The sequence below is a fragment of the Ammospiza caudacuta genome, chromosome 22, assembly GCF_027887145.1.
Source record: "Ammospiza caudacuta isolate bAmmCau1 chromosome 22, bAmmCau1.pri, whole genome shotgun sequence".
NCBI classification, from domain to species: Eukaryota; Metazoa; Chordata; class Aves; order Passeriformes; family Passerellidae; genus Ammospiza; species Ammospiza caudacuta.
The window spans coordinates 8,321,080-8,345,677 of NC_080614.1; the positions used below are offsets into that span (position 1 = coordinate 8,321,080).

Consider the following 24,598-nt stretch of genomic DNA (forward strand, 5'->3'; position numbering starts at 1 on the left):
AAGTAAACATTTCAGCATGATGCTACACACTCCATTTAGAGCACTGGCATATTCCTTTCCTGCTTAATAAAAACATGAATTGTTGCTCATTATGCATAAATTAGTGAAGACCACAATAACAATATTTTACATTGCATTTGGGTCCTGGGCTCATCCCCAAGACAAGCAGGACTATTCCAGGAAGTACAGCAGCATGAAAAAGTAATTGGCAAAGAATTGGTAATGAGAAGGCAAGTCACAGACAATACCAGCAAAGAAAATCACTGGATTAAGTTTTAAGTCACAAATAGGATACAATCACCAGTGAAATACTGGGGATGAATACAGGAAAGGGCTAAAATTGAGATACACAGATGTTTCAATGTTTTGATGTTTAAAGCCCAGGAAAGACACCAGCATTGGCAATGGACTGAGGGCCACAGAGAGAACAGTACTGGAGAAACTGAGGTGGCAGGAACAGGGAAGCAATAAGCCTTGCTGAAAAGAGAAGTGCAGAAATTATACATAGAAATTTATTAGTACATCCAAGTTGGAATGTTTAATACATGATTTCTACCAAGACTATTAGTTCTATAGTAGAACTATATCATATATATGAATTTAGAACTAAGGCACTATATGTATATCATATATAGTGCCTTAGTTCTTAAAATATTCCCACGGGCTAAGAAGAATAACTTCTGAGGTTGTCAGTGTCTGATGGAGAAGTCAAATTCAAGCTTGAGCACACTGAAGTCACATCATAAGCTTTCTTTCTCACTTTGCTCACAATCCAAAGGCTTGTCCTCCACAGAAACTGAAACCCAAATACTCCCAGGTGTTACAAACCCAGAGCCAGGCCCACATTTCATTACTCAGGACCCATCTACCAAGGGCAGCAGAGGCCAGAGAGGCAGCCCTGAGCCCTGGCCAGAGCACACACTCACCATATGCCTTTTGCAGGTCAGTGGGACAAGGATGTGACAGCGTTTATGGACCAGCAGCTTGCAGTTGATGCACTTGTAGCCTTGCCTTGCGATGCCCCATATCCTTTCACTGCACTGGCCACAGTAAGCTCTCTGCAGGGCACAAAGCTCAGCATCAGTTCAGGAGAATCCCTGCTGCAAAGAGCCCATCCCAGTCACCCACCAGATGTTCAGTAATAATTTTAGAATGTCCAGAATTATAATAATAGCTGAGGGTTACACTTCACACCCAGAATTCAGCTAAATGCAGCTCTTTTTAAATAAATACCTCAAGCATATGGAACACATTACAGTGTGACATGAGCAAATAATTTTTAGAGAATAAGTCTATTTAGAATCTCAGGTTTTGACAGAAATCACCCAAACAAAACTGCCTGAAGTTTGTACTACACAATTATGTATAAGGAGCACCTAAACTGACTGTGTTGGAGAACACTGGCACAAAATGTTAAGCAGGCAATGTATAAAAAGTGTTCTACATCTACACCTATACATTTTAACAGTGGTAGAAACTTTGCATAATTAAAACCCATTAATCATGTCTGATATCAAGCCTCTGTGTTTCACTGAGCATCAAAAACTTGTGGTGTTTTAACAAATGTAAGAAAAGATCATGTGAGTTAAATCAAAATGAGGGTAAATGAGGAAGCCAGACATCCTGGTGCTGACTTTAACAGGAGAGGTTTTTAAATCACTGTTCCAGTGTATGTTGCTATGGTCACTTTATCCACCCAAAGTGCCAAACAACAATCTGAGATCCTTGCACACCAAGGAGTCACCCAGACCCAGCATAAGTATAAAATTATTGTTGTATTTTGGGAGCTGTAGAAAACAAGACTTAATTCCATCCCCTCATCTGTGCAGCCAGTCCTCCTCCATCAGGAGAAACCCAAACTGCACTGCCCAGAGGAAAGAAAAACAACCCCAAAACTGCCTGATGAGAGGAAGCCTGGGACATCTATTGCCACCTCTTCCAGAATTCCTGGCCCACCAGACTTCCTTCAGGATCCTTTTATAGGTTTTGCAGCAGCAGTATTGAGACTAAATAAAACCTGTCAGGCCCTAAAGCAGGGGCAGGTCCCAAATTGCACCAGAAACTCAGGTAACCCTTTCATACCTCTCACATGCAGTCAAAGCCATACCAGAGAGTTCACCTTTATGTTATGTTCAACAAGATTAAAGTTTAAATTTTTGCATGTGTTCATTTATCTGAATGATCTGAAAAAGTTGCAAAAGGTTACTTTGAAACAGGAATGAATCCTTAAGGCAATACTCCAGCCTTAAAAATTCCATCAACATTGAAATTTGGTATTGAATTCAGTAATGCAGACATGACCATAATTTCTCATTAATTTATCCATTTTCATGTCACATTTTACAGTTTATGGTAACCTGCTTACTAACTTCAGCTGGATGTGATTTGTGTTCTGGCTATATATGATGTCATTGCATGCAGGTATAGAGCAGTCTTGTTTAGGATTGTGACATCCTAATGAGGTATCAAAATCTCTGTGTATATTCACTATTTACCTCAGGGCAAATAAAACATCATTATCTATAACATTATGGATTATTAATGTGGCAGCATGCATTCATAGTGTTTCAAAGGAAATATGTTATTATGTAGCAAATAAACATTAAAAATATACTTTCATATTATAAATTATTTTATTCCTGTAATACATTATACAAATCCATGTGATAATTCATATATATATTTTTAACATTTTTAGTGATAAAATGCTGAGTTTTAAGGGGCTTTTCCTTCTTTCAGTGCATTTTTGGGGTAGGAAATTTTAGAAAAAACTGTTATTTCAATTATTAGAAAAAATGTCCCTGCTGAATGAAAGAGTTAGCTCTTCTGAGTGCACTCAGTTTTGTGTGGAATTCCCCCAAGTACATTTATATATATGCTGCAATACTTAGGCATAATGGGATAAGTGAAGGAGGTGTCTCAGCCTTAAAGCCACATTCACTTCCTTATGTGGATTAAATCAGGCTCTCCAAACACAGCTGTATTTTAGCTCAATAAAAAAATCCTTTTAAAATTCTGGGATTGTGTAGTACCCCAGATACTAAACAGTTAAAACTCACATCAGCAGCTGTAACTTTTATGGATGGCAAAGTGTTCTGAAGGTAAAAGATTTTGCTAACAAGCAACCAAAAATCACGGGAGTGGAGAGAGGAGAAGCTGCTCCAAGCATGTATCAGTTTAAACAGTCACACAGCATTTTAGACTTTAAAAAGAAATAATTTCCACCAATCCTGCATTAACTCAAATTCAAACACTGCCAAGTTTTGCCTGCTCCTTACGACTCCAATAACACCGCAGAGCCCGAAATGTCACATCAACAAGCACCCTGCTTTTCCTTTCTTCCCAACACTCCAACACAGAAACAGCACAGACTGAGGCAAACAATGAGCACAGAACATGAGCAAACCCCAACGTTTCATGCAACAGTACTCACTCTGTTAAAACGTTTGGCCTGGAACAAATGCCCATTGACTCGGTACAGCTTCCTCCATCTTCGGGCTCCCCGGCGGTAGATGGATTCTAGGGAAGAAAGCAGAAAGGTGTAAAGCAGCAGCATGGCAGCCCAGCAGCACCACACACAGCAGGGGAAGCAAGTTGTGACTCAGAACAAGCTTGCTTTCCTAAATATCAACGCACAGCCACAATCCCTGGGGATTTGGATTTTTTAAGGCGGCCGTGAGTGACGGCTGGGGCAGGATGTGCCTCTCCCTTCCCTCCAGCCCTGTCTCCTTTCCCTCACATGATCATAATCCCGTTACAGCTCCGTGCTCTGGCTCAGGTGAGAGGGACAGAGCTGTTAAAGGAGCAGCTCCTCGGGGAAATGGCGCTGCTGCTCTGCCCTGGCACCTTCCATGGCCACGCACAAAGGATGGCTGGTACCGATAGCGGGAGTGTTTGGTACTGATAACACCTCACACGTGCAACATTCAACATGCTCCAAGTCTGCAGAGCTACAGCATTTGACTTCATTTCTACCTTGACAGTAAATATTTCTTTTGTTCAGGCAGGTCAAGTGCAGGTCTATGATAATTTGTAATATATTCCAAATGATTTGTTACATTTAATCTGTTTAAGCCAAACCCAGCATCTACTCCAAGTTACTTTTGTTGTGGCTGTTTAAATGCAGATGAGCAGCTTCTATGTGAATGGCTAATTAGAGAATTTGATATTTAATATTAAATTGTTGTGCCACAGGGGTCCCTCTCAGAGCTGCTCACAGCTGTAGGGGTGACCCAGCCAAGCCCTGCACAGCACCAGGGTCAGCAGCTTCCCACAGCTGGTACAGGTGGGTTCTGTGGGGTACAGGAGGGATAAGGACTCTGATAGATTTGATTTATAATTGATACTTTGTCAGAATGAAGCAGACGTACATTTATAATCCTCAGGAATTAATGCAAAAGCATCTTAGATTTTCATCTTTAATGTTACTTTCAAGTTTCAAACATTCACACTTCATCAAAGATGAAGACTTTTTTAAAATAGAAAAACACAGAGATATTTTCTGTGTCAAATGATAATGCAAGTAGTAAAAAGTTTCTTTGTCAAGAAATTATTTTAACACTATATTGAGCAAGCCAAAACTCACAGGCTACTGACACGCAATGTGTGAACACTGGCTGCAATTCTGGGTCTGATTTTAGATCCTCTATTTTTGTCCTTCCAAAGGAAGCACTGAAGCTTCTGTGATTCCACATATCTACAGTGCCAAATCCCCAAATATTCATACCTACTCTATTTGCATGTGCAAATGTTTACTGTGCAAGCATTTGAAACAGATACTGCACTATTAAACTAATTGTTAACAATTTGGAAAAAGAAAACCAAGCAGCTTCTCAAAGCAGCCTAAAGACTGCACACCCAAAGTGGCGAAGATACAGCCACAGGAACAGAGATGGACACTGGATTTGGCCATTTGACTCAATAAACTCTTCAAAACCTGCCAAATATCAACCTTAAAGCAAACTTTTCTCAAGTGCCAAGAAAATTAAAATGACAACCTAGCAAAATGACTGCAAGGTTTTACCCAAAATATGCTCAACCACAAACACCAATGGAAAACCCTTCCACCATTTCTATCACCAAGAGGAAAAGATCTCCACAAGGATTTTTTTTCCAAAATAGTTAGTTAATTCATTAGACAAAGCACCATATGGAGGCAATGTAATACATCTGTGATCTGAACATTAGCTTATCACTGACATGAGGAATACTAAGTGAATGATAAGTTAACGAGCAGCTTGTGCTGATGAAGTCTGTAAATAGAGGAACAAGTCACCTCCCTAATTAATGATAAATATTAAATCAAAGGCAGGGGTTTATACCATGTACTTGTGAGGCAACAGTCTAACAAAAACTGAGTTTAATATAGACCAGCTTAAAAAAGTGGGAACCCCCACACTCCAGGACTGCCATGGGTCAGTGCAGGGGCTGAGGGAAATCAATCCCCATTTCCTATTCCCTGGCTCCAAAAGGGGCCAAGGTAAAAAATGAGAAAACAGCAATCCTGCAAGACACACCTTTATAGCACACATTCTATTATTACTACACATTAGGATTAAATTTCTTGACAGAATGAAACTCTCTTGCTCACTGAGGATCCAAAAGTGGGACAATGGCTGATGCACCACAGGGTTGTGCTGCCAGAGACCTCAACCCCTGGAACACTGAGCAGGGAGGAACCTTATGGAAGGGGACATCCTTCCCAGAAACTCCCCCAAGGATAAGGCTAGGCTAAAAAAGGAGTTTAGGTTTTCAAGATCATTGTTATTTTGAAGGATTATCAGCTACAAGTCCCAGCTAGAGCTCTACCAGATCAAAGAGAGCACCTTGAACAATAATCAGATTCATAAAATGGCAGTAAGTGCAAATCCTGAGTTAAGAAACAATTTATTGTCAGTGCTGTGTGAACAAAGCTCTCATCTGACTTTGCATCTCATCCCTTCCCATGGCAAAATGAACCCAAACAACATTTGCAGGGACATGTTTCTAGAACACTTCAGAATAAAGAATGGATTCTGTGATTCCTGAAACCAAGAACTAAACCAAGGTTTTACAGGACTGATCCCAGCTACCTAGAAGGAGGAATGCCACCACAAAAGTCTGATTATTTAATTACTGAGCTTATTGAAAAGGGCTATTTTTTAATTGATTTCACAGCACACATCAGTTAACTCATTAAGGAGTTCTAGTTGGCTGCTTGCAGTCTGATGGAGATATACTCCTAATTAAACAAAGTAATCTTTTCTGATGATTAATATTAAACACAAGACATTGCCTAACAAAAAAAATTCTTTCAAACCCTCATTTTGTATCTGAGAACGTTTAGATAAAAAAAAAAATCAAGCATATTTTAAGCTCTTAGCAGGGATAACAATTTTTAATTGGAGAACACAGATATATATTTTAAATAGAATGAAGGTACAGAACTTTATGTACTTCCAAGAGTGGAAAATTGAAAGAAAAAAACACAGGCTTTTTCAAAGTAAGAGTACAAGGGAAATAAAAGTACTCAAAATAAAATTAACCAGCTGCCTCTAACCTAAAAGCAGTGGGGAACAACTGACAGCTGCTGCTGTGCAATTCTTCCCTCTGTTGTCAAACTGTGCAACTACATCACTACCAGTGAAGCACAGGAAACCCTGCAAATAGATTTGATATTGGCTTCCAGTGACATTTCCTAGGACTGGGCTGGGGCTTCTTTCCTCATCTTTTAAAAATATTGTAGAAAAAAGTTCTGAGGAAAAACATGAACACACAAAATTTAACTATGGATATAAACTGACAAGCAATGTTTACTGTTCAGTGTTAATTCCAAATTAATTTATCCACAGAAGGTACTCCCCAATACCATAATGAGCTCTGCAGAACTTGACAGAAAGGATGAGAACTTGATGCTGAAAAATGTAACTTGGAAAAGCAGGGGAAAACGGGAGGAGGCACAATTCCTGTCCAAATGACAACACAGTTGGTTTCCACCAATGAAGGGCACGAAGATGGCCACAGAAATTACTCCTTCTTCATTTGGATCCAAATGCAATTCCAAAGTTGGCTTTTATGTGATCCAGCCCTAATGAAATCTGCTCCTATCCTGAGCACAGAGGTAATTTGCTATTGCTGCAAATCACTTCTCAGAGATTAATACAACTTGTTTACAGGCCAATTACCCAGCCTGCCAGCTGGATACTACCAGAATGCCCAGTTTTTGTTTTGTTCTTTTAATGTTGTGCTGAGTACACAAGTGAGCATTCTTTCAAAACCAACTCATGAATTACAAGAGGGAAATTGATACTGGCATTTCAGATAGACTGGACTTGATAAAGAAATTACAAATAAAAGTAGAACACATTTTTTGGGAGACTAAATTCCAAAGTACACTTTGATAGTACATTGCTTGACATCTGTTATTTAATTTCCTACAAATAGGTACATTGAAACAATTTACATGCTTCAGAAAGCAATTTTAAGACATACATTGGATGTTAAGTGGCCCTTCTTTTTATTATGAATAAGCTGCTGCATACAATTGAAGTTGGGAAATGAAAAGAGTATCCTTAACAATATGGAGGTATTAAATGCTTTGACCCCTTGCAGTTATTGCAAAATATTAAGTGGCCAGAAGAAAGCTTTTTAAAATTCAATTGAAGGCTGATTAGCACTTGGGAAACCATCTCCCATCCTTTTCAACAGACACTAAAATTAAGTACAAAGTCTGTGAAGAAAAGCGCAGTTAGGACAGCAACAATGACCAAGGTTTAGGATCAGTGGAGAACCAACAAGGAAACAAATGTCCCACAGAGCAGCAGCACTTCCTGCAGCACAGCTGGGTGAACATCCTTCCCCAGAGCCTTGGAAGGGGCAGCTGAGTCCCACCTGCACTGCAACACCCCAGAGCTCCTCATGCCTGAGCTCTTGGATGTTCACCTTCACATCTGCTGCCAGAATGGCTCTGTGGCCCTGCAAGGTGACAGTGACACCTCCAGAGACAATGCCACAAACACAGCAGTGCTTACAGCTCATCTGGAGCCAGCCTCTGACTCACACATCTGATTTCACGTGCAATTTATCAGATTTACTGAAAACAACAAAATATACCAAGGGTTACCAAAGAAATGGTCACTAAGTCCAGTCAGTGACCATGTCCTGGTTCCTCTCTGGGCACATCAGTGACCACAACCTGCTCATGTCCTTCCCTGCTCATCCTCTTGTGCTGACACTTCTGTTTGCAAGGCTGGCCCAGACACAGGACAAACTCCTGCTCTATTTGCTGCTCTGATTTGAAAGGATGTTATGAAGAGGGCCAGAAGACAACTGGCTGTGAGTCCCTGCTTCTGAAGGTGATTAAATTTTCGTTTAGGAAAGAAAAAAGGTTCATATTTTCCCTTCTCTCACTGGGCCCTCTAAGCAATTTTCAATTCACAGTCTTTCATGAGGTGCATTTGGCTCCTCTGGTTACAAAGTCAGTGGTCACACAAACCCCAAAACCAAACCTGCATTGCATGGTTAATAGTAAGCCCAAAGACTTCTTTTGATGATTGGATCATTAATTCTCCCAAAATAAAAATCACTTTCATTAAAAGATTTACTACAGTGAAAAGTGAATTTAATGTTCTATTAGCATCATTTAGGAGCTGCATTAGAATGCTTGATCAAGCTGAAAGAGTACTGAGCCAGTACTTATTTAAAATATTTCATTCTTTAATTTAGCTCACTTAGGACTGAAGTACAGCAAAATGAAGTTCTGAACATTTAAGCAATCTGTACTATCTGCATCCACTTTCAGGCCACAGTTTTGTTCTTATACAAACCTCTATGTCTTAGTACATCCATGAAACAATAATTTATACTATAAATAAAAGCCTGATAACAGAAAGTCTTTTATACACCCTGGGGTCAATGAAGAAAGCAACCAAAACAGTGAGGAGCAACCTAATGAAGTTTGCTGCAAGAATTTGGTTCTGCTGTATCTCATCAGCAGCCTGCATGATTTAAGACCTGCTGGGAGTCTTACCCTAGACCTAACAGCAGAATTTACCCTAGACCTAACAAAGAAATTGCCAAGAAAATGTTCATCCTTTGAGCACATGTAGTTCACACCTGTGGGTAACTGAAAGGGAGGAGAAGCCCAGTTCCTGTGACTGAGACAGTAATCAGAAGGAACTGGAGCCACATTGTTCAAGTATCATCAGTTATAACTTGGTCAGATATAGTTTTCAGCCAGAGTTTTTTATCTTAAAAAGCAAATTATGACATGTCTATTGAAAAGGTCAAAGGAAAAATAAAAAGCGAGCTAGTGACAAATCCCTGAGAAAATATTATAGAAGATTTTGCTTGAAGAGTCCCATTTCCCTGGCTTCTTGTCCTTTAGAAAATGATTAATGATTAATCTTATCCTATGCCAAACATGATTTTTAAATTAATTTTAGCATATTTTATCAATTGATTTTATCAAAGTTGAAGTCCTACTCTTGTCTCCATGCACTGAAACATTCCACTGGCTGTGACCTGTCCCATCCACCCATCCCCCCTCATCTCAGAGTTACCTGGACAATTCTGCTTGTACTGCAAAGTGCTACTGCACATGGAGCTGATCATCACAGAACTACCAAGAGTTTCCAGAACATGTGCTTGGAATGAAATTGAAATTAAAGTTTGGTAACTTTGGATCAGAGTTGACAAAATGAAGAACAGGGACTCTTGTGCCAGTCACAGGGCACCTGCACTGCTTTACTGAGGAGCACTAGAAAAGAATCTAAATTATTGAAAGAATAGCATTAGCAGTAGTAATTTATTGTAAAAATAAAGGCCAGACTAAAATCCCGGAGTACTGCCTTGAAATAGCTTCTGGTTTCCTTCTAAACACATCCCCAGCTCCCAATTCAAGGACAAGCCCTAAGAGATGCAGGAGGAACAGCAATGGAACTCGAGTTACAAATGAGGCACTTTCTGGTCAATATTGAGAGGATCAGCTTTGCCTTTTTCCACTCCCATGGCAGCTCCTTCCCCGTGTGGCTCCAGGATGAACTGCACAGTCTGCTCACCCTTCTCTGTCTGACAGTGCCCAGGGCTCCCTGAGCCTCTCCTGGGAGCCACCCTGTCAGCAAGCCTCAAGTTTGCTGCTCTTTGCTTTATTTACCCCCCAGACCTGTACTACTGCAAGCCCTCAGAGGCTCCAGCTGCTCTCAGAGCCTCCCAAGGTTTGCTCCTGGTGCTCTGCACCCCAAATGAGCAGCACAATCTCACACACAATCTGGTTTCTCACAGCAACTCCAAAATCCAGGAGATTAATGTGAAGAGCCCATACACCTGCCCTGCAGGCCTCTGCTGTGGATTCTGTGGCTCAGTTCAACATAAAAAACCAGAGCTTGCATAGAGAAATTCATTTCCAAAAGTATTACACAGAACCCAAATACAATAATACATCATTAACCTTGGCTGTATAAATGAGGAGGTTTCATATTAAACAGCTCTCCCAAGCTACTGAAACACACAGGCCTAACTGGGGTTTAGCAGGCCCACAAATATTCACTAATTCCAGCAAAATCAAAAAGCTTCACCACCTCCTTGCCCGTTTAGTTACCCAAGTGCCTGAATATCAAGAGGAGTGGATTTAGCAATTTATAAGATATGAGACAACACAGGGAGAGGAACCAGACATTACATCAAAGAGGAGCTTTCTGAAACCAGGTGACATCCTTTCTGCATCTCATATACTACACCCTGACTAACAGCTAGGAGAGGGGAAGTGGAATAAAGAAAACAGATTATTTGCTATGGCACTTTAAAAAACAGCCCATGCAGTCCTTAGTCCATTGTAGTTTTAGTCTATAGTTTATAAATTGTAACACAATCATCTGCTAAGACACCCAGCATCTTTAATTAAGAGCAGATCTTAAATCCCACAATCAGACTTGTGCTTTATCATTTTATGCCTGAATTATAAAAAGCAGGGTCCAGCCCTTTATTCTTCATTGGATGTTTCATAGCTAAGAAAACTGTTACAATTATTTAGAATTAAAAATCATGAAATTACTATAAGCAAACCAGACCTTTAGCTACAATTCTGTTCTCAGTAACTTATGCTGCCTCACAATCTGTCTCTTTTTCAAATATGTCACATACAACACAAACGTGGTGCAGTTAAGACAGAGGAAGAGATTTCAGGTATTCTTGAGAAACTATGACACAGCTATTTTTAAATCCTAAGCAAAAATATCTTACATTAAAATAGTACAGTCCCTCCCTCCCCCCCAGTCCAATTACTAAAATCCAGGAGAGGGTTACTAGCAGTTTCAAAATTGCCTAATTATCCAGTGCAATCCAATCTGCATCTTCAGAACAGTCTCTATGGTGGCAATGGTTCTTTTCTTCATTGGGGGATTAAATTGGTTCACGTGCTCTGAATAACCTAATCACTGCTGCCAATACAGTAACAAATGAAGGGAAAAACCTGCCTTATGAGCTAGAAAAATATTTACAGGCCACACTACTCCAGCAAGAAGCCTTTTCAAGCTATTTCACAGTATCAGGCAGGATATAAGGCAAAATCAAATATCTATACCTAAAATAAAAAGCCCACAACAACAATTAGTTACTACGATACCTTTACTCAAGCCTATGATGAAATTTTCAAGAAAGATGGCTTGGGGGGAAAATGAAGTCCAAACACCTAATGCTAAAATACTGAGCAGATAAACAAAGAGCACAGCAGACATGCACAACACAGTGTAATCATTACCAAAAAAATAAGGCAGCAAAATCAGCCAGAAATATTAGATAATAAAAACTATCACACTAATGTAATGAGTGCTAAAACATTTAAAACACATTCATTCTCTTCTGTTAATTAATTAAAGGTTTCATAGTCTGCATTCTCCTATTTAACGAAGCCAACAGCAAAACAACCCTAAAATTTGCTGGCACTAGCTATCCAAACCCAAGATGAATTCTAATATTAAATACACAGATCTATTTGTAAAGCAGAAGTGAACTAGCACAGTTCGTTCTGACAATATTAGAAACTAAGTAACCCTTAATTCAAAACAAGTATTTCACAATTAAAAACAGCCATCTATAACAATCCACTAAGCAGAATTCAACAAAAAGGCCTCAGAAAATGATGCTCCTAAATGGTCAGCCTTTACATCAGCAATCCTACAATAAACAGGCCCTGGGCACATACCGTCAGGGTTTTTGGGATACATTTCCTTCATTAATCTCCAATATTAGCAGCAGCAGCATCACTCACTCTTCTGTTCCTCTCCTCCTAAAATACATTCCCCAGGAGTCCTTTCAATGCAATTTTATCAGCATTTCCAGGAGGTCTCTCAGCCACATCCCTACGCACAGAGGCAGCAGGAATCTCTGCATTTGTAACAATCCATGGCTGCAAAGGAGGGTGGCAGGCACAGCGACTGTACCATAACCAAAATGCTGAGTTCTCCTCTCTCCTGCAGCACACGTACACACAGCCCGCGTCAGTGCCCGCCGCTCGCAACAGCAACCACAATGATGACACAAAATCTACAAAAAAGCATGCATTACTCACTGGGTTTTATTCTTTAGCCTCTTCAGCATGGAATTCTTTACAATGTAGTAGGTATGAAATGAAACATTTTCCCTTTATTCCACAGATGCCGCTGTGTGAATACCATTAGACACCAAGGACAATAGGCAGGATCAGCTCGAACATTAAGAGCAAATATTTAATGGAAGACTGGTTACCCCCGTCTCTCCCTTTCACATCTCTGCCTCATGTATCCAGGCACGGGTGGTACTGGCTCCCTTGAGAGGCTGTAGCTAGCAGCTGAGGCACAACTAAAACATGGCATGGATGTCAAGGAGCTGATGTCACCAAAACAAGAATTTCTCTGATAAAGCCAGCAATTCTGTGAGGGAAGTGCTACAAATCGATGTGGATTGTTCAGCTGGATGTGCCGTGTTACACAATGCACTGCAGCACCAAGAGTGATAAATCAGATCAAGATCTGTCAGGGTAAATAAGCTGAGGCTCCAATAACTAAGTTATAAAGCTGCCAATCAGCTGCTGGGATCCACACGCGCTGTCAGGAGCGCTGGCACCTCCAGGCACAGGAGAGAACACAGCGAACGCCTCTGGAACAACCTTGTTTATTCCATCCTGAAATAACTGCTCATCCACTGAGAAAGTAAAACTGAAATGCAGGACTGCTCTAAAAGTCTGCCATCTTTATCAGGAAACACTGATCGAGCACCCAAGGCTCCAGTCCAGCAGATGCTGGGAACACCCGGGAGAGGTCACATTGAGTGGCTGGGAAGGGATGGGAGATGTTTCAGCAAGGCTGATGGGAGATGGTCACATTTACTGGCTGGGAAGGGATGGGAGATGTTTGTCACCTCCCAGCAGCACTGCCAGCTCAGGGAGAGGGGCTGCTTGGAACCACAGCTGTGCTCTGACACTGAGAGCTGGGGCTGGCTCCAACAACAGCACAGAAATCCAGCAGCAAAGGAAAACAGAGACAATACAAATGCAGATGCTGGAGACTGTGCAAATTCTGTCTCACAGACAGCACCACATCAATATAAGAACAAAGGTTCTTCAAGCACAGAAATAACTTTCCTTAAGTCATGCAAATGGAATTGAAATATTAGGCATGTGGTTTATTTCATTAATGCATTACAGCTTTTATTTCAAGCTTTGCTGGCTGGTACAATCTCAAATCCGTATCAATTTAACAAAGGTGAGGATAGGTAGCAACTCTATTATTAAATTTCAACATAAATGCAAACCCTCCAGTCTGTATTCCTGCACTCTTCTTCCAAAGTATTATTGTTCTGAAGGAGCTGGAAAGAAAAACCCTACAATCCTACAGAAATAAAGATTTGCACTTCAGAAGACCACAAACTATTGGGAAGAGCAACTCCATGACCTAACATGGAGACATCTGAGCAACAGATTGGAAATGCAATTATTTCACAATTGAATAGCTTTATTTAAAAACTCCATTTCAAACTGTCTGTAGGTCTGTAACAAACCAGCAATCCACACTGAGAACTGCTAATTTAAGTAGAAGCTCATTTTGGATAGACCAACTACTTCACTGTTTATTTGTCTCTGGAAAAAACCTGAGGCAAACTCATAATCTCCTTTATAGTGCAAACATGATGCTCCAGCAAACATATCCATATATTACATAATATTCTCACTTTTAAAGGGATTTCCTATGACTATAACTACAGTGATAAAGACTAAATAAGAAATTGAAACAGGATTAATATTTTGTGAAGCAAAGCAAATATTTCAGTCCTGACAAAATAAATAGTTCCTTCAATAAACTGTATTACCAACACCAGTAACGTTCCCTTAGAGTCCAAGTGCAATGCAGATATTTGTTGTGGGCCTTTGGCTAACAAGCAAGAATCCTGAATGTATTAGTCTATGCTAAAATACAATTTTAATACAATTAAATAGCTCTGTTGCAAAAAATAGCTATACCTAGGCCACTAGGCCCAATTTCCATGCAGGCCCCACAGATGCAGAGGTAATGTGCATCAAATTAATCCATGAAACCATGAGAAACCTGACCAGAGATCCCTTATCAAGCACATCCAACTAAACAGGATTTTGAAACAATCTGAGTGTGATTGAACGTGACCTGTAAAACCAAACAGGGAGAAATACCCTACAGACACAATAACCAGGTCAGCTGAGCCACACTCAGCTGTGCTCTCTGCAGCTCATCTCATGCTTGAGAGAGCTCAAACTTCAAACAAATTAACACAAAAAACTTTCCTATTAGAATATCTACACCTTTAATGAGTTCATTAAATTAGGTGTCTCAGGGATAATTTCTTTAACTCTTCTAATCATAGCAGAAGAGCCTTTATCTGCTGGCCTTGTTCAGAAAATTAAAGGAATTAATGTTGTACATTTACTTTTTTTTTCTTTCTAAAAGACAATTTCAATAACCTAATCAATATGAAAACTTACCTGGTTTTTACAATCAACACTTCATCTACTGTAGTTATATGTGGTTAAATGTAGAAAATCATATTTGAACTCTAATTTTTTGGTATTTATTTCACCTCTCTCCATCCTCATAGAAGTTCTCAATAGAGAACTTTTTTTTATTATTAGCATATTAGCATTATTCTCTGATAAAAAATAGCATTAACAACTACTACCACTGCCCTACTCATCTTTAGCCAGACTGTCAGTGTAAATCCTGATCAACCAAGTCTTTTCTCCTAGTATGCATTACTTGCTCTTATCAGCAATTACTTTTATCTCCTCTCATATTTCTCAAAGAGAAGAGCAAAGGTCCTTCAAATTCCTCAGGTAGCTTTTTTTATACTCCTGTGAGCAGCCAAGCATCATCTGGTACCTTTGGCACCCAATTATTCCCATTCCTTTCCTTAACATTTACCAAGATATGAACTAAAGTCCTGATGCCATCCCTCTGCAATGAGGGCTGACTATACAGCTATTTAATCCCTTTATCCCTGTGCAGTTCAGGTTATTACAAATACAGGTAAACCATATCAATTATGTGTCCTTCCTCTGGAGGTTTATCTACCTCTCACAGGATTATTTTTATAGAGATTAATAACCTTTTTATTAAAATGGCTGTATCTCCCTCCTCAGCACATAATTTCTTTTACCTGAAAGTTAAAAAACCAAAATAACCACAAAAAAAGCAAAGGCCTACATTGAAATAGGCATCTAAAATCCTGTTGTCTCTTCCTCCAAATGTATCAACAACAAAAACCAGCATTAATCCTCAGAAACATTAAAACACTGCTACAACACTGGTTTATGCAATTTGTCTGTTGACAAAATGTAAAACATTTTGTATTCTTTTAAGAAAACAAAACAGAAACACACATATGTAGCACTGGATTATGAAAATCCTTTAATATATTTCTTTTCCACGTGACCAAAAAAAAAAGTGTAGCTAGAATGGGAGAACATTTTAGTACTCACGATCTTCTCCTGGACAAGGCATGCCGGGTTTCTCTGGAGTACTTGGGAAAACTACAACAAAAACATCAGATTTTTAAGGTAAAAGAATCTCAGTAGTATTTTTTCCTTGATTTTTCAATTTATTTACATACAAACAGTTTTTGGAAGCCTTTAAATAATTCTACATGAGAAATGATGCAATCAAAATTTAATTCTAGACTGGGAGAAGCTTATACTGGAGTAAAGCAAGAACATATCTGTGCAGTGCTGAACTCAAAGCTCCTGCACAGTTCCAGCTTTGAGCTCCAGTTCCTTCCTCAGCACCAAACTCCAGGGCAGAGCTCCACCAAGGACACTTGGAGCAGCTGTGGGGATGATCAGGCACACAGGGAGGGGTTCCTGAGCTCTGCAATACTTGCCATGAATGATCAGCCCCTGGTCCCTGTTCTGACAGTACAGACGGAATGCTTCCTCCAGCTCCATCTGAGAGGAGATGGTACAGGGGTCACCTAACAAAAAAAAGCAACACACAGGTAAATTTACCACCAAAGAATTTCAATTAGCAAAATATGTACCAGCTTCAGGTATTGCCTTTCTTTCAATCAACTTGATATTAAGGTGGCATTTTGATCAAAGCCAAAATGGAACAACACAATGATTCTTTCCAATTTCATCAAAACTGAGTAGACAGAACTACCCTATAGGATAACAAGAGAATAAAAGTGAACACATATGCCTAAAGATCCCCCCCACCATTTTCTTGATGTCTGCTTGTGGTCACATTATCAGCATTACCTTGGGAGGGTTATTTTTGTTAAAACTGGATAATTAATCCATAAATCCACTTAAGCAGACACACAAAGTACAGTACGTCACAATGCACTGAGAGGCAGCACAGAGCAAGGGTGTCACTGAACCCCTGTCCCTCTGTGTGTCCCTTCCTGCAGCACACCTTGGCTGACACGTGGCCTTATGATATCCAGGCCAAGTGATGACACCAGAGTCAAGCAACATTTAAACTTTAATTTCTTATTCTTAAAAATGTTCTTATTTTGTAAAATTATGAATCCAGGGGCCAGCTACCTCTCTTTTAGGCTATTGCTGTTGATGATCTATAAATGCAGCAATAATGCAACATGAAAGACAAAAGAATTATTTGTACTGCAAATCAACAATCCATATTCCTTGCATGTTTACAGGATTTTATCATGAGTGAGTTATTCATAGTTCAAACCTTTTGGATCTTGCCAAAAGCAAAGAAACATTATAAAAGCCCAACAGAAAATCTATTTTCTTCATCTCTTGGTAGGTTTTGTTTATTCATTAAGCCATGGGCAATTGTTTGCTTTTAGTTAGTTCAAAGAGAACATCTGTTTGTGCAATCAGTCAAATGAACTTAAATTCCATGTGGCAATAAGTGGAAACACTTGCATGCAGAAATAGGATAACTCAGAAACCCAGGAGGATCAGTAACAGCCAACACAGCAGATTGGCTGGAACTCAACCACTCAGACCCAGGAATCACAGAAAGGTTGTGCAGGTATTTAACCAAGACTAGAGGAAAATACTTACTAGAACAGAGACTAAATAAATTCTTTTTAATTTAAGTAAATTCAATAAGCCAATGCAACAGAGAGCCCAACCAAGAAACACTTAACAGGACTCCTGTCTTAGAATCCTCCAACTCCAAACTCAGGGGGTTTTCTTCCACCCTGCAATAATCTCCCTTTATTAGCAGGCATGCAGTTCAACCAGCTAAGCACAGGCAATGTAATTATCTTCCATGTCCTTCTCATCAGGTTACTTCTTATTACACCACCATTAAACTGAGGGTGGTACAGGTGCCTCTGTCCTTCTTGGTATACAAGATATAAAAAGTAAAATTTAGGAGTATTAATACTTGTCCTTGGTGTCTTAAAAAGGGCTGAGTTGTCTTTGACTACCAGCTACCTCCTTCCAAGGTCAGTGCTTTGAAATTCCATTTACTCAAACAACACTATCAGCTAAGAGAGCTATTTAAAAAACCAAAACACACCATTAAAACTATTAGCCAAACCAGTCTGGTATTTTTCCACCTTTCTGTATTTAGTTCTAGTTCTGCAGGCCCTGACTTTGACAAGGTGTTTCTGTAGAAGTGAATTCAGGCACTACTGCTATCAACCCTGATGTCTTAAGATTCATTTCTCCAAGCTTCCTGCTCTAGCACAGGGCTGTACAAAAAACTCCACAGTATGATATTTGTTTATACAAGTTCCTCATGCCCCTTGTCTGCACTACAGTGAACAACAAACCCTGAAGTATTTCAGTCCAATACCTTCATCATCAATCCACTTGAGGGTAATGGGCTGTTCCTGCTGCAAGTTACACATCTCGTGCACTTCATCACAGAGCTCAGCATAGCTCATGGATGCATCCAGGTTTGTTATCAGGATGTCCCTGCAGAAGATGAAAACATCAGCTCTTATCAGAAAACACCTGCACATTCCAACAGTTCCACCTATGGATAGCAAGCTGCAGAATCACACAGAATGAGCATTCCTCATATAAAACACTCCCACTGTGCCACAGGATTACACCTCCCAGTGCTTAACTTAAAAATCCTTCAGCATGGAGGAAATAAATGTGTTAATTACCAGTCTTTAATGCATGTTTACTCGGGTGAGCCAAGCTCCCTTATTATAATTATCAGTGCTTGAAGTGTTGTTAAAAAACAAACCAGAAGCTTTCATAATAATTTTTTTTTTTAATCCAGGTGCTTCTTCCATCAGGAGATAAATAAAATCTCATTTATTGTAAAATCCTTTAAAACAGAGGCTTTACCTCGCATCCACTATATTGTTTGAGATGAAGCTTTGATTAGGTGAATTCTCAGAAGATGTAATTACAGGAAAATTCAGGTAAAATCTTACTCAAATTCTGCATCTTGCACTCTACCTTTGTAGTGTTTAGAGAGCATGAACCCAGTACTGAACTCTCTATGTAAGCTATACATTATCTCAGGAATTTGTGACAATAACTTTTGATATAATAGAAGTCCACAAGTCCTGTCAAAGCAGTTCCAATACTGAAAAAGGAAAAAAGATTAAGCAAAACAAAATCTGATTATTTTGAAACAAGAGTTTCTACCACTTTTAAAATATTTTTCAAATAACTGACTCAGGAAAATCAATTAATAAACAAGTGCAAAAAGAAACAGGAGATGAACATAAATCATTACATTGCCTTCAAAACTTTCCAGAGGACAGTTAGGAAACTGTTTTGTAGTTAATGGCTACTGGCATGTGTAATTCTTTCCCCTCTTAGTGCAATCCAGCAAATACATCAGAAGTTGTCCAACATGACTGAGATGATTTTCCTGTTTTCATACTATGTGACATTTTAGAAAAAATGTTATACAACATTTTCTGCCTACTTTCAGCAGCAGTTGAACAGTACTATACTGAAATAAGAAACTTAAACTCCACAACTTACATTTTAAATGATATGCATTAATAACTTGCCATTTTGCCTTTGCTGAGAAAAGCTCCTATAAGCAAAGCTGTAAAACAATCATCTTAAAGAACTGGACTGTTTCAAATTCAGATGAAAGCACTGCTACCTTTTCAAGTGTATCTTTAATCTATACTTTGTAGCACTCTCAAAGAGCAGCAACTTAATCATTCTTCATAACAGCAGCAGCAAAAGAAATGCATATGCTGCCTGCCAACCTGTACATCCATACCACCCACAACACTGAGAGCTGTCAGGTGAGGCTGAGTTTAAGAACATTTCCCTGTCAAAGAAGTCATGTTTTATGCATTTATGGAAGTAAGAGACCAAACTGGTTCTCACAGCAATGTTTGAGGGCTGGTACAATGCCTTGCCCCAAGACAAGGGCACCAATAGATGCATTTATTTCATGCTCATTATTGAAAAGCTCATTATTTAATGCACTGCCACTGTGAGCTACTCATGACACCAGGCAGGCGTGGATCTGTGGTAACCCTGGACAATCACACTTGCACAAGTATCTAAATAATACTCAAAACCTGAAAATACACTGTAAGACAACAATACTACACACACTATAAACTCCAAATAAAACTGGCAACTACTAATCAGCCTTGAATTGTTAAAATTATTATTAACAGATGTCATTCTACAAGTAAATTAATAAACTTCATGTCCATGATGCCCATGTTCCTTTGAGATTTACAGTATTTCATCTTAACATCTCTACAGCCACATCAGGCAATCAGAGCACAGGGAAGTGAGAACCATTCCTTGTTTAACACTAAACAATCCCATGGGACACTTTTAAAAATATTTGAAACTGGACACTACACAGTAATATGGAAAGGTAATGATGATCAGTAAGTCCTGAATGAGCAGTTACAGCAAGAGAAATAATTCCAGTGACAATCAAACTTGTCATCTTTCAGAGCCAAGATAACACAGCAAAGCAGACTGCACCACTGCTCTGTTCAGTGATTTCAAGTAACCACGTGTAAACTAGAGGCAAGTTGTGTAATTCTTGGTTCATTACTGCAGTTACTTAGTTTTTCTTTTGTAATCTACTCTGGCAGTGATTTCCACCCTGCTATGTTAGGAACTCTGTCACACCCAGAAACAGGAATACCTGAGATAATCAGCCTCCAGAGATCCACTCAACACTCACGTTTCAAACTTCCTCATGCTCACATTTCTAACAGGCATTTCAACATGGCACCTGTACTAATATTTTATTGCAGCAGTGAGTCCCTGGTTCTGAAGTTGCCCAGCATCAATGATTTCCTGCAGTTTGTCAATCTGTCTCAAAATCTGAGTGCAGTACTGCAGTGGAAACACTGAGATATCAGTTATAGAAGCTAAATGTCAAAAAGAGTCAGTTTTAGCTCACACTATTTGATCAGCCCAACAAAAAATTCACAGAGCCTGGAATTCTTGTTTGTAAACTGACTTCTACAGACTTCACAGCTCATGCAAAAGACTGAATGCAGTGTTGCAGGAAAAACTACAGCAGTTTATTGTAAAACATGGTAATAATAATGACTTCTAACATTGAGACAATTATTATCACCTCCCCCAGCTGTGCACAGACAAGTTCCACAGACACACTGCTTTCACTTTATATCAGCATTACCTGCCAGCAAACATCCCCAAATTATTTACACCCAGTTCTACTGGTGTTTGTAGTGCCTTCCCCACAGAGCTGAGCTCTCCCATAGCATTACCACATTAACTCAACTGCTCTAGAACTCTAAACTCAGCACCTCAAACTACATGGCACTGACAAGTAGGTAAGTTTAAAACGAAAGCATTTTGTTTTCAATAAAATGTGTGAAGTGACTTTCATAAGTACATCACATTTCATTCAAACCAGCATTTTTCTACACCATGATGTAAGAACATGCACAGTGGTGGCAACATTTACTTATTTAGCAGTAAAATATCAGAAATGACCACTCAAGTCACTTATTAAATGCCAACAAGTTCAGTCTAAACTCTTCCAATCAACTTTAGGATCTACTTGGACCAAATATTTAAGTCCTCAAATGCCTTAAACTCAGGCCTTGAAGGAAGACAGGAGAGAATAAACCAACATTATTTCACAAGGTCCTCAGAGTGGCAGCAAGCCAATTAGATTAACCATACCTGAAAATTCAGATTTCATGTTGCTGCAATAAAACCTTCCTGTTTCTACTGTCAACAGAGTGAAGTCATAAGGGACCATGACATTGTGATTATAGACAGGATGAAATGTAATAACTGCATGTGGGGGCAGGAGATGGATCTAACCTGGCTGTGCCCATGGGGATCAATAATCCATCAACCCACAATAACTGTGGGTTTGTCAGTTATGCACATTTTCTCCCCTTCTGAGAGAAGAATAAATTAACTTTTCTTCTTGATCAGCATGCTGCAGGAGTCTGACTGGTATTTTAATAGCTCAGAAGTGTACCTGCCTGATCTGACATTAATTACAAATCCACCAAAGCCCTGGTTACTTTATCACCAGGTCAGACCACGAACTCCTGCTCAATACACTTCAAAAATAGACAGGTCACAACCCAGAGGAAAGGACACACTGACTTACCCACTGTAGTGTGTTTTTACTCTGATGAAGTCTTTGTTCAGATCAATTTTTGAGCCCATTCTGCTCGGCATGGTCTGTATTTAGCAGCTATATAAAATTATAAGTATGCAGAAATAAGTTGATTCAAGACAGATTCTGAAGTGAAGAGCTTCACATGTGAAATGTGTTTCTGCTCCAGATGATTCTCAATCCAGCTGCACAGATAAAGAAACCAGAATATTGATGAATATACACACACTGCTAAACAAATGTGTTGTGTCAAATTTTAGAAACACAAATAGCTTTACATAGAACAGCAAAAAAATCAAAAGGAAAATGTGTAAGACCATTGACCCGCACAGAAATAAAATATGATTGGTTAAAAATACCCTGTACAATTTAGCTTTACAGAAATATCCCAAGTATTTGAGGAAGTTTTCTTAATCATTCAACAGCTCCCTCCTGGCTGAAATACTCCACAGAAGTTTTTACTTATTCATCAACACAGCATCTTACTCTTTCCTCCCAAAGAAACAAGTAGCTAAAAATAGTTTTTCTGTAAATACAACATTGTAGTCAATTACTACCAGCTACAAATTTACCCAAGAGAAGCAGCAGAGGAACTCCAAGGGGCAATTTACCATACCTTTATGACTGGAGCCTGACAAACATCCTGTTTATTCCAAACCACCACCTCACACACCAATGTGGGTATCCAAACACCTCCCGAACCCCGCTGTCCGGGCAAGCCGGGCCACAGGTTCCGGGGGAGCGGAGACTCCCGAAAGCTCCACCCGGCCCTCCCGGGGGGCTCAGGGGAACACGCGGCCCCTCCCGGGAGGCTCAGGGGAACACCCGGCCCTCCCGGGGGGCTCAGGGGAACACGCGGCCCCTCCCGGGAGGCTCAGGGGAACACGCGGCCCCTCCCGTCCCCCCCGGTCCCCCCTCAGCCCCGGCCTGCCGGGAGCGCCCGGGACGCGGCACCGTCGCTCGGGACGAGCTGGCGCCGGCACTTCCCCGGACTGAGCGGTCTGCACCGGGACCGGCCGGGCTCCTACCTGCTCCGACCGCCGCCGTCTCACCCCTCACAGAGGGGCCGCTCCCTGAGCCCTGCCCGACTGCACCTCCGCGGCCTCAAGTTGCTCAAAGTCCCGCAAGGAAGTTTCGAAGCGGACTTTGCCTCGCTGCCGGCGGTGCCCCGGCGGGGAGCGGCGGTGAGCGGCGGCCGGCGGAGGAGCCGCGCTGTCCCTCAGGTGCCCCCTCAGGTCCCGCCCCAGGCGGCCCCCGCGCCCCTCAGCCGCTGTCCGGGCTCAGCGCCCCGCGCCCGCGGCAACATGGCGGTCTGGGGGCGGGAGCCGCAGCCAATGGAGAGCCAATCCCCGCCCGGGTCCCGCCTCCCCGCCGCCAATGGCAGCGCGGGAACCGTTACCTGGGGAGCCGGAGCGTCCCGGCCAACCAGAGCGGGCGGGGGGGCGGCGGGGAACACCTGCAGCCAATGGGAGCGCGGCGCTGCAGGGAGCGGCGGCTGAGGGGGGGGGACAGGTGTGAGGGGAGAGCGCTGAGGGAACAGCTGTGAGGGGACGGCGGTGAGGGGACAGGTGTGAGGGAACAGCTGTGAGGGGACAGCTGTGAGGGGACGGCGGTGAGGGGACGGCGGTGAGGGGACAGGTGTGAGGGAACAGCTGTGAGGGGACAGCTGTGAGGGGACGGCGGTGAGGGGACGGCGGTGAGGGGACAGGTGTGAGGGGACAGCTGTGAGGGGACAGCTGTGAGGGGACGGCGGTGAGGGGACGGCGGTGAGGGGACAGGTGTGAGGGAACAGCTGTGAGGGGACAGCGCTGAGGGGACAGGTGTGAGGGGATTGTGCTGAGGGGACAGGTGTGAGGGGACAGCGCTGAAGGGACTGTGCTGAGGGGACAGCGCTGAGGGGACAGTGCTGAGGAGACAGTTGTGAAGGGATTGTGCTGAGGGAACAGCGCTGAGGGGACAATACTGAGAGGGCAGTGCTGAGCGGAAAGGTGTGTGAGGGGACAGTGCTGAGAGGACAGTGCTGAGGGGACAGGTATGAGGGAATGGGATGTGTGAGGGGACAGCATTGAGGGGCTAGAGGACATGTAAGGGAGATCAGGTGTGAGGGGACTGGTATGAGGGAGAGAGGACAATAATGAGGGGACAGGTGTAAGGTGTGAAGGGGACAAGCATGACATAATATGATACTGATGCAAGGGGACTGGTGTGTGGGGACTGGGGCCTGAGGAGAGCTCCTGAGGGGACATGGATGAGACTGATGTGAGGGGACGGAGTTGGAGGGGCCATGTTCTGAGGTGATAAAGGCCAGGTGCTGAAGGGACAGGTGTGACAGGACAGGCCCTGCCTCCCCCGGAGCTGCTTCCCAGGAATCCCAGCAGGAAGCCCCAGCAGCGATGTCCGGTGAGTGTCAATCCAGCACCCAGCCCAGGGAGGGGCCACTCAAAGTGGCTAAAGCAGGAAAATCACAGTTGAGATAATAAAGAGGGAATAATATCAGACTGGCCAAACAAGAGGAAAAACCAATATATTAGTGGTGGAGCAACCAGAGTTCCACAAGAGGCAGTCTGTGACATGTT

General features: G+C 41.4%; 1 protein-coding gene across 2 annotated transcripts in view; it reads right to left on the minus strand.

Moving 5' to 3' along the window:
* PRKCZ (protein kinase C zeta) overlaps window positions 1–23,228 on the minus strand; it is a 41,945-nt gene extending 18,717 nt beyond the window's left edge. The window contains exons 1-7 of one of the 2 annotated variants that reach the window (XM_058818648.1): window positions 23,051–23,228; window positions 22,014–22,207; window positions 18,252–18,373; window positions 16,357–16,446; window positions 15,959–16,009; window positions 3,434–3,519; window positions 927–1,058 (exon numbers count right to left, since the gene is read on the minus strand). In XM_058818648.1, coding sequence (XP_058674631.1) covers window positions 927–1,058; window positions 3,434–3,519; window positions 15,959–16,009; window positions 16,357–16,446; window positions 18,252–18,373; window positions 22,014–22,084 — 552 coding nt within the window. In that variant the 5' untranslated portion in view covers window positions 22,085–22,207; window positions 23,051–23,228. Of the gene's footprint in view, window positions 1–926; window positions 1,059–3,433; window positions 3,520–12,544; window positions 12,759–15,958; window positions 16,010–16,356; window positions 16,447–18,251; window positions 18,374–22,013; window positions 22,208–23,050 lie in introns of those variants that run through there. The other variant, XM_058818650.1, reaches the window with a different exon arrangement.
* Between the last annotated feature and the right edge of the window lie 1,370 nt (window positions 23,229–24,598).